Genomic DNA, 16,866 nt, shown 5'->3' with positions numbered 1-16,866 from the left:
GGTGGAGCAGAACTAAGAGGGAAAAAAGTTATACAATAACAACATTATAAAGAAAAATAGCTTGAAGGACTTAAGAACTCTGGTCAGCAATGATGATCAACCTTGACTCCAGAGACTTGTGATGAGACGTAGTATCCACCTCCTGGTGAAAAGATGCTAGACTCAAGGTGCCAATTAAGAAATGGGTGGGGGCAGCTAGGTGGCTTAGTGGATAAAGCACCGGCCCTGGTGTCAGGAGTACCTGGGTTCAAATCCTGTCTCAGACATTTAATAATTACCTAGCTGTGTGGCCTTGGGCAAGCCACTTAACCCTGTTTGCCTTGCAAAAAACTTTAAAAAACAAGCAAATGAAAAAATCATATGCATGATAATTTCAGAAAGAAGGAAGCAATCAAGACACTTAAGTGTCTGCTATGTGTCAGGCATGTGTTAAGTCCTTCAGAAATATTTTTTATCTGATTGCCAAACAATTCAGGGAGATAGGAATTGTTATTATTCCCATTTTGTAGTTGAGGAAACTGAGGCAGGCAGTAGTTAAGTGACTGATGTGGATTTGAACTCATCTTTCTGACTCCAGGCTCAATACACCATCCACTGCACCACCTAGCACCTCTAAGAGGTAACTCATAAACTGAATCTTGAATGAAGGTAAAGACTTCTAAGAATTAGATGAGGAAATTCATGCTGGTCATGTTTGTACAGCTTGAGTCAAAGGCATGGAGAGGGGAGATGGCATGCCCAGTTAAATAAATAGTTATGTAGTCTGCTTTACCTGGAGAGAGTGAAGAGGAATAACATGAAAGAGGCCAGGAAGTATAAATCAGAACCAAACCAGACCATAAAGGACAATAAGAACTAAGGTGTGCTTGTATTTTATTTAAGAAGCAGTCAAAAGCCATTGAAAGCTCTCAGAGATATGATGTGGTGAGTCCTGTGATTTAGGAAGATTATTTTGTCAGCCCTTTGGAGGATGAACTGAAAAGAGGATATTAGAGACCCAGAATTCAGGTAGAATACTGTTGGATTTCCTGCAAACATGATGATAAGGACCTGAAATTGAGTAGTTATTCATGTTGTTGGAGAGAGGGAAATTAATGCAAGAAAAGTGAGATGGAATTATCAAGACTTGGGAAATTGAGGAGTCAAGACTTTGTGACACTGTGGATCTCAATGACTGGCGTTGGTCAGATCTTTAGTGAAGATAAGGAAGTTAGGAGAAGAGTTAGTGTTCATTTGTGGTTTGGGATAGTGGGGAATTGATGGTGAATTCTCTTTGCTTCACTGAATATTGGACATCTAGTTGAAGATGTTGGTAAGCTGTATTTGTAAATCAATATGGTTTGCAAAGAGCTTTAAATGCCTTATCTCACAACTGTATTAGATGCTATTACTAGGTCCATTTTACAGATGAGGAAGAAGGCTAAGAAAGTGATTTGCCTAGACTTAAACAGTTAATAAGCTTTGAGGCAGGATTCAAACTCAGGTCTGCCTGGCTCTAAGCCCTATGTTCTATCTACTGAACTACCTGCCTCCTGCATCAGGGGCATCAGTACTCTCATTTATCTTGGCTATCAGTTCCCTATTAGCCATTTTTGTTATAGCCTTTCCAAAAAGAAGTTTACTCTTCTTAGCCAAGAAAACATAGGTAAAATTAAGGTTGACTAGTTCTGTCTTGTTTCTATGATGAATTATCATCATCCCATTAAACTCTTTTAAAATCTTTCAATTTCCTCCTCATCCTCAGTTCATTTTGAGCCTTAACATTCTTGATACTATTTCATAAAATCATGTAACACTTGTGTATCCAACCTCTTTACCTAACCCTGCTTCTATCTTCTTTAGCTGCCTTTTTTAAAAAGTTAAGTTGCTTCCCTCTGTCTACAAATCATCCTCTTCAGACCATTCCTGTTTTTTTGCTCCTCATCTTTTTACCTTCAGAACTCCATTGTTGAAAGCTTCTCATTCCTCTTGGGATAATTTCCCCTGTAGAATTTTAGTCCATAGGATCATATATATCCTTTCCCTGAGCATTTTGAAATCTTATGTCACAGTATCTGTGTTGCTTAATAGACTCTCATCTTTCTTGTTTATGAGAATCATACCATGAATGCAATTTCCCCTTCTTAGTTCTTCCACCTTTTGAAGGATAAAATTATCATTCTGGTCACCAAGGTTTATAATTTTGTCAACCTTGACTTCACTTACTTTCACATGCCTCCCATGTCCATTCAGTTGTTTGACTGACTAACTTTATAATAAGAAGCCAAATTAGTATTTCATAATTATTTATTACTTTACTGTTTTAAATTACTTTATTCCATTTATACTATCTTATTTCACTTAATGTACACCTCACTCTCTGAGGTAGGCATTACAAGAATTTTTATTTCACTTTTATCATTAAGCAAATTGAAACCCACAGAAGGTAAGTAAGCAATGTGTCCAGAGCCAAAAAAGTAATAAATGAAAACTTCAACACTTGAAGCCAGGTCATCTGGCTTCCAAGTCCAGTGTTGTGATCTTCAGTTTAGAACAGTTCCTATCAAGAGAGCTGTTCAGTAAAAGAAATACTATTAGTTAATCTTATTGAATTTGCTTACATGTTAAGCTTATCAATTTGATTTGCATAAACTTAAAGAGATAATATGCTCAAGAAGTAGGGTAAATTTGATCAAGAAAATTTGGTCAAAATTAAAATTTTTTAACTTCTACTTAAGATCCCCACATTTGGGAAAAATTCATCCAGACTTTAGACTGTACTTAGATGGGGTTTTTTTGTTTTTTGGTTTTTTTTAGGTTTTTGCAAGGCAATGGGGTTAAGTGGCTTGCCCAAGGCCACACAGCTAGGTAATTATTAAGTGTCTGAGGCCGGATTTGAATTCTGACTTCAGGGCCGGTGCTCTATCCACTGCGCCACCTAGCCACCCCTAGACAGTTTTTTAAAGCACGAAAATTAGAGGCTTCTAATACAGTAAAATGATGAGTTTTTTATCCCTTTCACTACTAAATTCTCTTGTGATATTGGGCCAAATTAAGAACTGTAACCTCCAGGAATATGATGAAACTTCTTTAGTTATATTTTATCTGAAATATTGAGTTTGTTCCATGTGCCCCAATTTAGAAAGGACATTGATTAGTTCAAGAGTTTACAAAGGATGATTGCTGGAATGGAGGGGAATTCTGAGATCACACCACAAAAAAAGGAACCAGGCCTGATTAGCTGGAGATCAGAAAACTCAGGAGCTTCTAATAGCTCTTTTCAAATACTTGGAAAGTCTACCATTTGGAAAATGGATTAGATTTAAGCTTCTGCCTAGCCTCAGAGGGCAGAATTAAGTAAAATGGCATGCTTGAGGAAGTAGTTCTGTTGTCCCCATACTCACTTAATGCCAGCCATTCCCCATCCCCTCCAGGATCAACTACATACTGCTCTGCTTTGTGTCCAAAGCCGTTTATAACCAAGCCCCAGATCCCCTTCCTTTCTGGTCTTAAACTTTACACTCTGCATAAGCTCTTTGATCCTGTAACACTGGCATGCTGACTGACACTACATCTCTTGGCTCCAGGCATTTTTCTCTGGCTGTCCTCCAGGCTTGGAATGTTCTCCCTTCTCATCTCCATCTCTTAGCTTTCTTGGCTTCATTCAAGTCCCAGCCAAAATCCCACCTTCCATGAGAAGCCTTTTCTGATGCCCTTTCCTGCCAGTGCCTTCCCCCTACTGATTATCTTCAATTGATCCTGTATCTGTCTTGTTTTCATGTAGACTGTAAGCTCCTTGAGAGCAGGCCTCTCTTTGTATCCCCATGCTTAGCATCTGGTTGCTGGCTGAGTCAGTCAACCTCCTTACAAGTCTTCCCACAGAGACTGAGTGATTGGATCAGGTAGACTGTAGTAGAGATTCTTCTGTGGGTGGGTTGGAACAGATGAACTCTGACCATCTGTGCTTTTGTTGTGTGTGCTCCAAGACGAGAACATGTTACCTAGAGTGGTCTGCTTAAAACGTTTCTTTAGTTATATTTGGATTTAGTCAGCCTTGTGCTCCCTCTCTTACGGTAAACTAGCTTGTTCATTCTAGTAATGGGAAATCTTATTCACTCTTAGAACCTAGAGGAAGATTAGATCCAGTTTTTTATGAGCTTTCTGGATCCTGGATGTAATTTTCAATTGGCCCCATTTGCCATTTTAGCAAAACAGCTAAATTCACATAAGCTTTTTTTCTATCTAGGAACAGCAATGAATGTGCCATATTTCTAATGTTAAACTGAATTTTTTTTTCTTGTTTGAAAGAAAACACATCCCCTGTGAAAATGCTTGGCTGCCACAAAGTAAAATATAAGAATGATTTTCCCAGTCGTTTTGTTGGGGCAATGATACAGTCAGCATTTGTGTTAGCATGCAGTAGAGACAGCAATAAAGCACTTGGCAATGTTTATATTGCTGTATATTTCTAAAACTGGGCAAGGTTAGCTGACTTGATTCACAAGTTTGTTTTCCTGTCTCTGGGAGGCATTGAATACATAGGTATTTATTTCACTTTTGCATTATGGGTTTGCAAAGCAGCAAGTGAAATTCTGGGGGTTTGTCTCTTCTTTTAGAAACCAGATGTGAGGCTCTCTCGAGGCAGCATTGACCGAGAGGATGGAAGTCTTCAGGGTCCGGTAAGCAAATACAAGAAGAGTTTTTGATCTGTTGTTTTTTTTTTTATTTCTAGTTTAATGTGAATCAAAGTTTGCCTCATAAAATTTTCAAAATTGTCAAGATTTGTAATGTGAGGCCAGGAACTGAAATGCTATGGAATGAAAATTCCTTCTGTAGCCAAAATAATTGAAAATCCAAATTTTCTGTGCAAGACTCAAGAGATCCAGCTGACACAAGGGGCTTTTTAAAAACCAATAAACTCCTAAAAAAACCCCAATAAACTGTTTTTTTTTCCCCTTAACAGAATATGTTCACTAGGCATATGGTTACTGATTTTGTACAGAAAGTTGTATGGCATACATTCAAATTTTCTGTTACTGTGAGATCGTAAGAGCTTAACATCTTAACTTTATGTAGAAACAACATCAAAGATAAAACTTGTGCACATAGCATTTTCCTTGGCATTTCTCTAAGAAATCTAAAATTCTTCTTATGAGAAGGAGTTTGAGATAATTTCATATATCTTTCTCATCTGGCATAAAAACTGATATTCATAATAATGAAAGAATATTCATTTCTATAAGCAGATACATGGTCAATTGTACACAGGTATCCTTTCAAATAAGAAACTGAATTTGCCTTACTCTGGTCCACTAATTGTATAGAGATAGATATGCTCCATTCAGGAATCCAGAGAAGATATCTGAATTAAAATAAATCAATTTACTTACACACACACACACACACACACACACACACGTTAGACCTCATTTTGAACTATTATAACTGAGTGACTTTAGTCCAGCCTGCAGCTTTTTAAAATTGTTTTATTTTAATTGTAGCATAGCAAACAGAAACAGAATATTGTCCTAAAAGACCTACTACTTACCGCTGATTAGTAGGGTATTTTATTATTTCTTATGCATTTGTTTTAGGGCTTAACTTTCCCATAGCAACCCACCCTTCCTCTCATTTCTTGGTATTTATGAAGGCAATTCCTTACTTAATTTTGTTCCACTGATTTGAGATTAATCAGTGAACATTTATTAATGCTTACATTGTTCTAAGTTCTAGGAATATAAAGAAAAGCAAAAGCAGAGTATCAGTCCTTAAGGAGTTTCCATTGGAATGGAGGACACAATATTCAAATAATTACACACACACACACACACAGAGTGTGAAGGTAGAATGGTCATTAGACTCAATCCTTGAGATGAAGGTGAGTGAGGATTCAAGGATGATACCAAGTCGGGTACCTGAGAGAATGGTAATACCATTAGCAGTAAGAAGAAAAGTTTTGAGGGAAAAGAGGAGCTTTGTTTTGGACATCTCTTGGTTCTTCCACATTTGTGACCACTTCTTCTTAATCTCCCCTGTTAGATCATTGTTTTTATCCTGCTCACACACTATATGTGAACCCCTAGATACCCAGGGCCCTCTTTTTTTTTTCCCTTTGTACTACTAGAGTCAAACAAACAGAAACAGGAGACATTAAACCATACCTAAAGATCCTTGTGACTAGGAATACTACATATCAACCTTACCTAGGTTTTGTTGTATTTTTATTTCTTTAATTTATTTGTTTATTATGTATTGGCAAGACAATGGGTTTTAAATGAACTAATAAGTATTTAGTGTCTGAGGTCAGGTCCTCCTGGCTCCAAGGCTGGTGCTCTAACAACTGCACCACCTAACTTCCCTTTCATCTTTTATTTTTTGGTTTTTTGGAAAGCAGTGGGGTTAAGTGGCTTGCCCAAGGTCACACAGCTAAGTAATTAAGTTTCTGGGGGCAGATTTGAACTCAGGTCCTCCTAATTCCAGGAGAATGCTTTATCCACTGTGCCATTTAGCTTCCTCTGCCTCTGTTTCTTTTATTAAATCTTTCCCAGTTATATTTTGATTGACTCAGCCACATAACAGAAGAATTTTGCACATTTGATGTCTCTATTCTGTACTGCCTCCCTTGGTAACTTCATCTCCCATGGAGTCAGTTACCATCTCAATGCAAATGATTTCTCGTATCTATATATACACAGTCATTGAGCTTCATATCACCACATGCCTATGGAACAACTGAAAAGAATGTCCCATGCATCTCAGATTCAACATGTCTAAAAGAAAACTTAGGATCTTTTCCTCTAAACCCAGTAGTCTTCTAACTTCCTCATTTCTGTCAAGGACATCACTTTCACCTCAATCCTTAATCCACCAAAACATATGATCACTTTGCCAGATAGCCACATCTCTCCCATCCATATATTTCAATTTTTTTATTTTATTTTATTTTATTTTATTTTGAGGGGGGCGGCTAGGTGGCACAGTAGATAAAAGCACGGAGTACCTGGGTTCAAATCCGGCCTCAGACACTTAATAATTACCTAGCTGTGTGGCCTTGGGCAAGCCATTTATTTTGCTAGGCAATGGGGTTAAGTGGTTTGCCCAAGGCCACACAGCTAGGTAATTATTAAGTGTCTGAGGCTGGATTTGAACCCAGGTACTCCTGACTCCAGGGCCGGTGCTCTGTCCACTGTGCCACCTAGCCGCCCCCATATATACTTCTTTCTTCTGACACAGATACCATTCATATTCAAATTCTCATCACTCTTCACTATTACAGAAACTTCCTAATTGATCTGTTTGTTTCAACTCTTCCCCAATATTCAATTTAACCTCCATAAAGCTGTAAAAGGGACCTTCCTAAAACAACTGTGTTGTTCCCATAACAATGAACTTCACCTAAGGTCCTGCGAGTCAGATTTCAATTTCTCTCCCTCAGTCTAAAGGTTTCTTCCAGATTGCCTTTGCAGATTCCCTCTGTGCTGCTTCTTTTCCTATCCTTGGTGGCCCAGCTTCACTGGCCTTCTTACCTCCCCATCTTAGAGGCCCTGGTTTCTGTCATATCCAAGTTCTGACTGTATAAGGCCTTTCTCAATTCCCTGCAGCAGCAGCAGCAGCTCCTCATTATCTTGTATAAATTTTGCAGATGCTGATATGTATATATGTTGTTTCCTTTGATTAAAGAGAAGCTCTTTGTGGATGAAAGGAAACAAGCATTAAGTGCCTCCTATGTACTGTGCATTATGCTGTGATTTTCCAAGGATTATCTAATTTTATCTCTACAGCAATCCTGCTGCTATTATAAACCCCATTTATCAGGTAAGGAAACTGAGGTAGTCACTTTTAAATGATTTGTGCAGAGTCTCCCAGCTAGTAAGAATCTAAGGCTAGATTTGAGCTCAGGTCTTTCTATCTCTAGGCCCAGCATTCTCTCCATTGCCATTGAACTGTCTCTTGTGTTCTCAGTAGCTCATTTGGGTAGTATGCACTTAATGAACTTTGTTTGGTAGACTATCACTGCTGACATGATAAGACAAAGATTTTAGAGTTAAAAGGGACCCCAGAGATCATCTAGTTCAAATAAATAAATAAATATAGTAAAACACAGGATTGATTTGTGATTTTCTAAGTCAGTATGGGACTCTCGAAAACCATTTCTATATTTGAGTTTGATAAAAGACTACTTTAATCCAACCTCCTTACTTTGTAGATGAAGAAACTAGTAAATAGCAGAGCCAAAATTTACTCCTAAATCCTCTAAAAATTCAGTGCTCTTCTCCCTAGCCCAAAGAAGAATGTTGATGAACCTCTTCAAGATACTAGCTGTCATGCAAAAGGAATTAAACCTGTCAGCAATACTTCTTCAGAACAACATTCATTTTAGCCTGAATAATACTAATATTACCTAGAGTTTTTATAATTGCAGTTAAGTTTTATATATCATTAAATGTACACAGGCAAAAATTTTTTTCCAATTCTAGTTTCTATGTCTGTGGGGAAAATATCCATCAGTTTCAAAAAATCTTTTGTTCTGTTGTTGATCTACATTGAAATGATGAAACTAGCACATAATATGTAAGTTTATACTATGTATGTATAATTCATAGGATCATAAAGTAGATAAGGGGCCATATTTGTTACTGTGAGATCTTAGTGGAAACGTAATTGATACCTTCCAATAAATAAAGTATAAAAGAGATTCAATTTGTTTGATCACAGAAGACAAGAACAGCAAATAATGGAAAGTTTAGAAAGGCAGGTTTCAATTTCATCAACAGTTAGAGCTGCCCAGAGATTAAATTAGTGAGCTCCAGTCAGTAAGCAAAAATTAAGACTTTCCCTTGTGAGGGATATTGTAGACCAGATTTATGCTTTCAGTAAGAATTAGACTGAATTCTCTCTAAGATCCCCACCTAACTCTGCATTTCCATGGTTATGCTTCCATAGTAAATTCTCTTGGACGGAGTTTAAGATGAACTCATCTTATGCCAAATTCCACACTCTGTAGTTGATTTTGTTGGAGCAATGTAATTTTAGCTTTGAAATGATACTGAACAATGAAGAAGTCACAAAATTTACCATGAAATTCCATTTTTCATCATCAACAAACCCTCAGAAAAGCTCCATGTCCCCAAATATAAACTATAAAGAATGCCATTTCACAGTTAAACATGCTTTTTAAAAACATTTTTAAAGCACAAACTACTGAAAACTTCTTTGAAGGGTATACTTTGGGAAAGAAAAAAGGAATATTCAATATAAATAGTTGAAACCTTTTAATTTTAATAGTTTATTCAGGAAAACATTAAAACATACTTTTTTAAAACATTTTTTGCAAATGTGATTGAATGAATAGAACATTTGTGTTATAGATCATTTAACTTGGTTGACAAAACACTTTACTAAATATCTATTTAAAACACTGTGCCATATACTGGTAGATAGAAAATTTGACACACTAATTTGAGTAGATAGTCCCTTTGTGTTTTCTGTACCATAAGATGGAACAGTTATAATTAACAGCTCTTCAAAGTTAGCAGGGCAAATACTGCTTTATCTATTTTTTAAGTGAAGTGGACTGTGTGACTATTTTCCAATCATTGCATCTCTCTAGGACTACAAATTATAGCCACTAACAAGTTTTGAAAGATTATAATTAAGAAAACTGAGGCACAGTAAGGTAAATGATCTGCCCATGATCACTTAGCCAGGAAGTAAAGACACAGTATTCAGACATGTCTCCTGATTCCAAATTCAATGGTTTTTCCCCCATCCATTCTGTCCCTTAACCTAATGATAGATGATAGATCATTAGTTAATGATCCACAATGTCTGGGAAAGCCATTTATAGGAGTACTAATAGAATAACTAATATTTATGGGTTATTTATAAAAATACTTTAAGATTTTTTTGTTTGTTTATTTCGCAAGGTAATGGAGTTAAAGTGACTTGCCCAAGGTCACACAGCTAGGTAAGGTCCTCCTGACTCCAGGACTGGAGCTCTATCCACTGTGCCACCTAGCTGCCCTTTAAGATTTTTTTTAAAGCACTTCACACATAATTTCATTTAATCTTCAGAACAACCCTTGAGGGTAGGTTATTATCTCCATTTTACAGATCAGGAAACTGAAGCTGAGAGAAGTTCAAGAATTTGCCTGGAGTCACACAGATTATAACTGAATTCTAAGTCCAACACTATCCCATACTGCCATTCAATTTAACCAGGTCATAGGATTATAGATTTAAGAGCTAGAAGGAATCTCTAGTTCAAACTCCATATTTTTCAAATGAAACTCAAGCCCACAGAGATTAACTGGCTCAGCACCTTGTTGTCTCCATATTAGAACTAAAGTCCTTGGGAACAGTAATTGTACTTATATCCCTAATACCCACCACAATGCTTGTTACATGGGAAGTATTTATTAGCACTCATTGACTGACTGGCCAAGGTCACACAGATGGTTTCCGACCTAGAGCCCTCAGATTCTAGATTCAACTGGTACAGGCTACAATCTACTATAAGTTGATAATGACCAGTAATTCCACCACTAGAAATGTATAAAGACAGAAGGATAGTGTCAATTGAATTGTCTATGCCTACAGCCAACATTAAAAAAAAACACTTTTAGGTCTGAGGGACTAATTTAAATCCATTTCAATAGCCTATTTAATAAGAAATACAAGAAAAATACTCTGGTTGAAGAAAGATAACATGAACTTTTAAAAAACTTGTAATATTTTATCATTTTCCAATTACATGTAAAGATAATTTTAAACATTCACTTTTATAAGATTTTGAATTCCAGCTTTTTCCCCCCCTTCCCCCAGGACAACCAGCAATCATTGATATAAGATTATATGCATATAGTCACAATAGGGACATTTTTTCCATTCTTTTTTATATGACTTTTCTTTATTGTTTTGCAAATTACATATAAAGATAGTTACCAACATTTCATTTTTTTTATAAGATTGAGTTTCAACTTTCTCTCCCCTTGACATCAAGTAATCTTATATAGATTAAACATGTACTTCAATTATGTTAAACTATTTTCATATTAGTCATGACATGGATGTTTTCAAGAATATACCTCATGACCCTGGGCAAGTCCCTTAACCTCAATTGCCTCACCAAAAAAAATTATGTATGTATATGTATATACATATATATGTGTGTATATGAATATATATATATATATACATATATGTATATACATATGTATGTGTATATATATATATATATATAGAGAGAGAGAGAGAGAGAGAGAGAGAGAGAGAGAGAATTTTAACTCATTACAGACATGGTTACCCACTGTCTTTAGCTGGTTTTAAATGGCGGTTCACTTGTGAGATGCTAATTCGGAATTTTTAAGTCTGTTTCATAGGATTTCAGTTGTGTTTTTAATTCTTAATATGGAAAACTAAAGCAGGTGTCCAACATAATTCAAAATGTTTTAATAATCAGTTCTACACCAATGAAGAATTTGTAGGATTCATTTCTCCAGAAGTAGTTTGCTATCAGAATCTTCATTAGGCAGAAATGCTATTCCTAAAACTTCGAGGGATTCATGATAAATAGTAACAGTGTTGAATTATATTTCGTTTTCAGAAGAATCAACTGATTCTGCTATTGCCTGACACCTCTTATCTGTGTGAGACTTCTGTATTTTTAGGAAGACAGTTTTTCTTATTGTGCAAAAAGTGAGCTCACTAGTGAGTATGTTAGCAATTGGTAGGGAGAAAAGGTGGGAAGGAAAAGTTACTGCTATATACTTTACAAATATTATCCATTCAGTCTTCACCATTGCCCTAGGGTGTAGATGATCCTTTAATAGGGCACATTTAAAGAGGACAGTCTTATCACAGAATAAAGGTCCTGGGTTATTTGAACATTGATCTTCTTGACATAATATAGAAGTGAGTCAGGATAGAACTAGACCCCAGTACAAATAAACATCTAGTATCATTTGATGAAATGTTGACCAAAGCAATGTACGAGGAATGTTTGGGGTGATTAAAGTAAATTAGATTAATTTTTTTAAGTGTGTGAGGGGAATAATATAGGTAGAGTAGGAAAGTTCTGGATCATTTTGTTGACTTTTCCAGTCAACCTGTTGAAAACCCAAAAGAGTTTTGGTTTGGGATTTTTGTTTGTTTGTTTTTTGTTTTTTTGTTTTTGGATAGCATCTCTAGTTCTTAGGAACATTAGTCTCTGAGCCAGATATGAAACTCTCAACCATGATGGATTGTGGGGAGAGGGGTGGAAGGACATTAAAATCCTTTGCCCCTACCTTGCTGTACTCCTGAAGAAAGATCCCCCAAAATGAGAGAATAGTTCTGAAGAGAAAAAGAGAAGAAAGGTTCTCTTGCACGACTTCTGTAGACCACAGAAGTAAGCAGAATCTGCAGTGAGTCCATTCTCCTAAATTCTAGTTGACCAATCACTAGACACTCACCTGTGAGTCCTCTGAGCTAGGCACCCATGAGTATACCCCATTATCCTTGGGGAGGTGTCCCTGAGATTCTTCCCAACAAAATGTCCTACACTGTCATCCTGTCAGCTGATAAAACTTGGAGTTAGGACTATCTGAATTTAGATATCACTACAGACTGGCTATAGAATCCTAAGTAAGTTATTTAATCTGTCTAGGTTCAACTTTCATCCCATCCTCAAATGAGGGAGATGAACTCATTGACCTCTTAAATTCTCTTTTAGCTATAAATTCACTTTAATCCTTTGATTAATGCCTCCATTCCATTTTCTGGAGTTTTGTTGACTTTAAATGGATTTATAAGTGAAGTATACACTGATTTTTTTTTTTGACAGACTGGTAACCAGCATATATATCAGCCCGTGGGTAAGCCAGGTAAGATCAGATACATTTAAAATTTTTATATTCTTGGAAAATGTAATCACATTTTTATAATTTTCATAACCTAATCATGCAAGGTTTCTAGGAAATGTCATGGGATTATCTGATAGATTGATTTGGAGGTTTTAAATTGCCCTAGTACTGTTTTTATCTCCTTTCCATAGGTCCCTTAGCAGATAGGATGATTCATAATAGAATCTCCTCAATAGTATTGAGAACTTTAAAAAATCTTGGTCATCAAAAAATGTAAATCTGTGTCTGTTCTGCAAGTTAGAAACAAATACCACAGTAAAATGTCATCTTAAAGATCTGTTTTAGTTATTGCTAGCATTGACTTCTGTTTGGATATACTGATATGAATTTGTGATCTCCTTGATATGAGAACCTCCAATGTTACCTATTTTTCTTCTTATGGAATTTTTATATATTTATATACATATATATGTATATATATATATATATATATATATAATTATAAATTATTCCATCTAACTAGATCATGCAGCACCACCAAAGAAACCACCTCGCCCAGGAGCCCCCAGCCATTTGGGAAGCCTTGCCAGCCTCAATAGTCCTGTGGATAGCTATAATGAGGGAGTGAAGGTAGGTTTCCTCCTTGCCATATTTATGGTACAATAATCAAACATGCTTTAAGTGTCATCTGTCTGCAGAGAACACTATGGAAGAGTAGAAGGTTCAACTGAGACCTAGTCTATTCTTAATCTCACAGTATAGCAGGGAGAGAAAACATCAGTACAGATATCTGTGATACACAATATGATAAAATAAGTTATAATAGAGATTTCCAAAATAAAGTGCTGTATCATATCTGACTGGGAAGTTCATTACTTCTAGTGAGAGGGAGGGAATAGATCATATAAAACTTGCAGAATGACGTAGTATTTTAATTGGTCTTTATAAAAATAGATAGGAATTCCATAGGCCAAGATGAGGAATGGGAGTGAAGATAAGGGAGGATATCCCAAGTCTAGGAAACAGCAAGAGTAAAGATAGGGTACAGAATATATTTGGGGAGGAGAGACTAGTTCAGATCAGATGGAATAAGTGAAATTAATATTAATTCCAAGAGAAGGCTTGAAAGGTTAAGTGGTAGCATCTCACGAAGGACCTTAAATGCCAGTCATGGGTCTATAAAAGCCAATGTAGTGACTGGGACATTCATTCCTTCCATTCCTGAAGGGGGGGGGGGGTGATTGCAGTTTTGTGAGGAAATCTATTCATTGACACTGACTCTGAAAACACTTGAATCAAATATTTGTTCAATGGGTGGTAAACATTTTTAAGCCTTATGTGTTTTATGGTTTAATTGATTAAGTGATTGATAGATTATGATATCCTGAAAATATCTCTCCCCTTTCCCAGGGAGTCAGTTTGTTTATTCTTTGAAATATAGAGCCAACTTAGCTTCTAGTCTTTATATATATATATTTTTAGGTTTTTTGCAAGGCAAATGGGGTTAAGTGGCTTGCCCAAGGCCACACAGCTAGGTAATTATTAAGTGTCTGAGACCGGATTTGAACCCAGGTACTCCTGACTCCAGGGCCGGTGCTCTATCCACTGCGCCACCTAGCCACCCCAGCTTCTAGTCTTGAAGAGCAAACTATCTTTAGACAAATGAGAATAATATCTAGGCTTACTGATCCAATGAATCTTAGGGTGGTGCAAAGAAAAACTCTATTTTTCTACTTCAAGTGAGATTTCCACTTATTAAAATAAAGAAATATGAGCTAAACATGGCCACTCCATGGGCATTCAGCATGTTAGTAAATAAAATTCATATTGGATCTTTTATTTGGAAGTCATGCATGCATAAATACATATATACATACATACATTTTAAATTGTACATCAAAGTTCCTAAGGGTATTTATAGCTTAAAACTGAGTTTCTGATATTATTGGCTAGCAAAGATAGTTCTGGAACTTTGTGGTTTTAACCAGAGTTCTGAAATGATATTTCTGTCATCTGTGCAAGTAGAATTTCTTTAAAATAAAAGGGTTTAGGGGCAGCTAGGTGGCGCAGTGGATAGAGCACCGGCCCTGGAGTCAGGAGTACCTGGGTTCAAATCTGGCCTCAGACACTTAATAATTACCTAGCTGTGTGGCCTTGGGCAAGCCACTTAACCCCATTGCCTTGCAAAAACCAAAAAATAAAAAATAAAATAAAATAAAAGGGTTAACCAAAAAAGTGAAAGTAATGAAATATATTTGCTGATCATTTTAACAAACCATAATGATCCACTTCAGGGTACTCTTGTTATTGTTGTTGAGTTCAGTCATGTCCCCACTTGGGATTTTCTTGGCAAAGACTCTAGAATTATTTTGCCATTTCCTTCTCCAGATGAGAAAATTGAGGCAAATAGCAGAATTGCTAAAGATTATATAGCTAGTAAGAGTCTGAGGCCAGATTTGAACTCAGGAAGATGGACTTTAGAAGTAAATCCAGGGTGGCTAGGTGGCGCAATGGATAAAGCGCCGGCCCTGGAGTCAGGAGTACCTGGGTTCAAATCCGCTCTCAGACACTTAATAATTACCTAGCTGTGTGGCCTTGAACAAGCCACTTAACCCCATTTGCCTTGCAAAAAAAAAAAACCTTAAAAAAAAAGTAAATTCACTGGGGACAGCTGGGTGGTGGTTCAGTAGAGTACCCTCCCTGGAGTAAGGGCTCAAATATGATCTCAGACACTTAATATTTAACTATATGACCTTGGGCAAGTCACTTAACCCCATTGCCTTCCAAAACCCCCCAAAAAAGTGAATCTACATCTAGGATTCTGTGGTCTCAAAAGTCATAGTACAAATATGATCCATGAAAAAAAAAATCATAGGATTATCACATGATTACTTTGAAATGTCCATACTTTTCATCTAATTAAATTCTCTTTCCAAAGGCCTTGATTATAGTCCCTACATTTAATAAGTAATTGGGTTGCCCTGATAATTTATCCCTTATATCAATTGACTTAGCTAGACTAGTTAACTGACTGAGCTAGCTAGTTCTCAAGAGATACACTAATCTATCAGGAGTCCCATACTCAAGACTTATATTGGCAATACTTGCTTTTATTCTGCCAGCAGAGCCTTTGAGAACTCTTCTCTTTTCTGATGAGATGTCAGAGGAGATCTTGATGCATAATTTTCTAAATATATGGAATAAACCTTAATAGAAAAATTAGGTGACTGTTTAAAACATAGGTTTCAAAAAATAGGAGATAACAATTTTTGGATGAGGAATCATTCTCACGAATATTAAAGCATCATCTCTCTCATAGAGATTTTTTATTAGGCCTGATACAAATTCTGGCCTGGAAAAGAAATTTTTTCATAAACGTCTACTCAGCTCAGAAATTCTGAAATTGTAAATTCACCCAAATAGCATTTAGCCCCAAATCTCTCTGGTTTCTTCTTTGAAGACTTCATTCATTCTTTGATTCTAAAATTTTTTGTGTCTCACAGCATCAGCACAAATGAAGACCCTCCCAGGGATTTTCTAAGTTGCTGTGCCTCAGAAAGTACAAGATCCATTAGTAGGGCAGCTTTGTTTTCCAGAATTTCCTTTTCACTAGTGAAATTCAGATTTCTTGCAGCTACATATCTCCCCCCAAGGCCATTCCTGTGACTCACAGGTGACCACTTAGTGGCCAGCTTCTGTTTGTGTCACTTCCTGATCAGTCCCAAAAGGAATTAAAGCTTCAAGATTCATGCAAACAAATACCACTTCATTCTCTGTATGCACATACATTCTTGTGCATTTGACCAGTCCTTTTCCTAGTAGTTGACTATTTTCCAAAAAAGACGCTCATCAGGAACCTGCACCAGATGTTAATACAACTTTTATTTGGACAAGCATTACTCCCAGCTGAAAATAAAAAGCCCAACCTCTGATAGCTAGACAGAAGCATCCCATTTAGAAATCTGATGAATCTCTTTTTTTTTATTTTTATAGGGTTTTTTTTTCCAAGGCAAATGGGGTTAAGTGGCTTGCCCAAGGCCACACA

The 16,866-nt window shown here is 36.5% G+C and overlaps 1 protein-coding gene across 9 annotated transcripts in view; it reads left to right on the top strand.

Moving 5' to 3' along the window:
• The window catches only part of PTK2 (protein tyrosine kinase 2), a 420,621-nt gene that overhangs the window by 387,175 nt on the left and 16,580 nt on the right, over positions 1–16,866 (top strand). For all 9 annotated transcript variants that reach the window (XM_074202743.1, XM_074202742.1, XM_074202744.1 and 6 more), the window contains 3 exons: positions 4,596–4,658; positions 12,803–12,842; positions 13,345–13,451. In XM_074202743.1, coding sequence (XP_074058844.1) covers positions 4,596–4,658; positions 12,803–12,842; positions 13,345–13,451 — 210 coding nt within the window. The remainder of the gene's footprint in view (positions 1–4,595; positions 4,659–12,802; positions 12,843–13,344; positions 13,452–16,866) is intronic.

This window comes from Macrotis lagotis, chromosome X, assembly GCF_037893015.1.
Source record: "Macrotis lagotis isolate mMagLag1 chromosome X, bilby.v1.9.chrom.fasta, whole genome shotgun sequence".
NCBI classification, from domain to species: Eukaryota; Metazoa; Chordata; class Mammalia; order Peramelemorphia; family Peramelidae; genus Macrotis; species Macrotis lagotis.
Note: the sequence above shows the minus strand (reverse complement) of the source record. Positions and strands in the feature narration are given on the sequence as shown.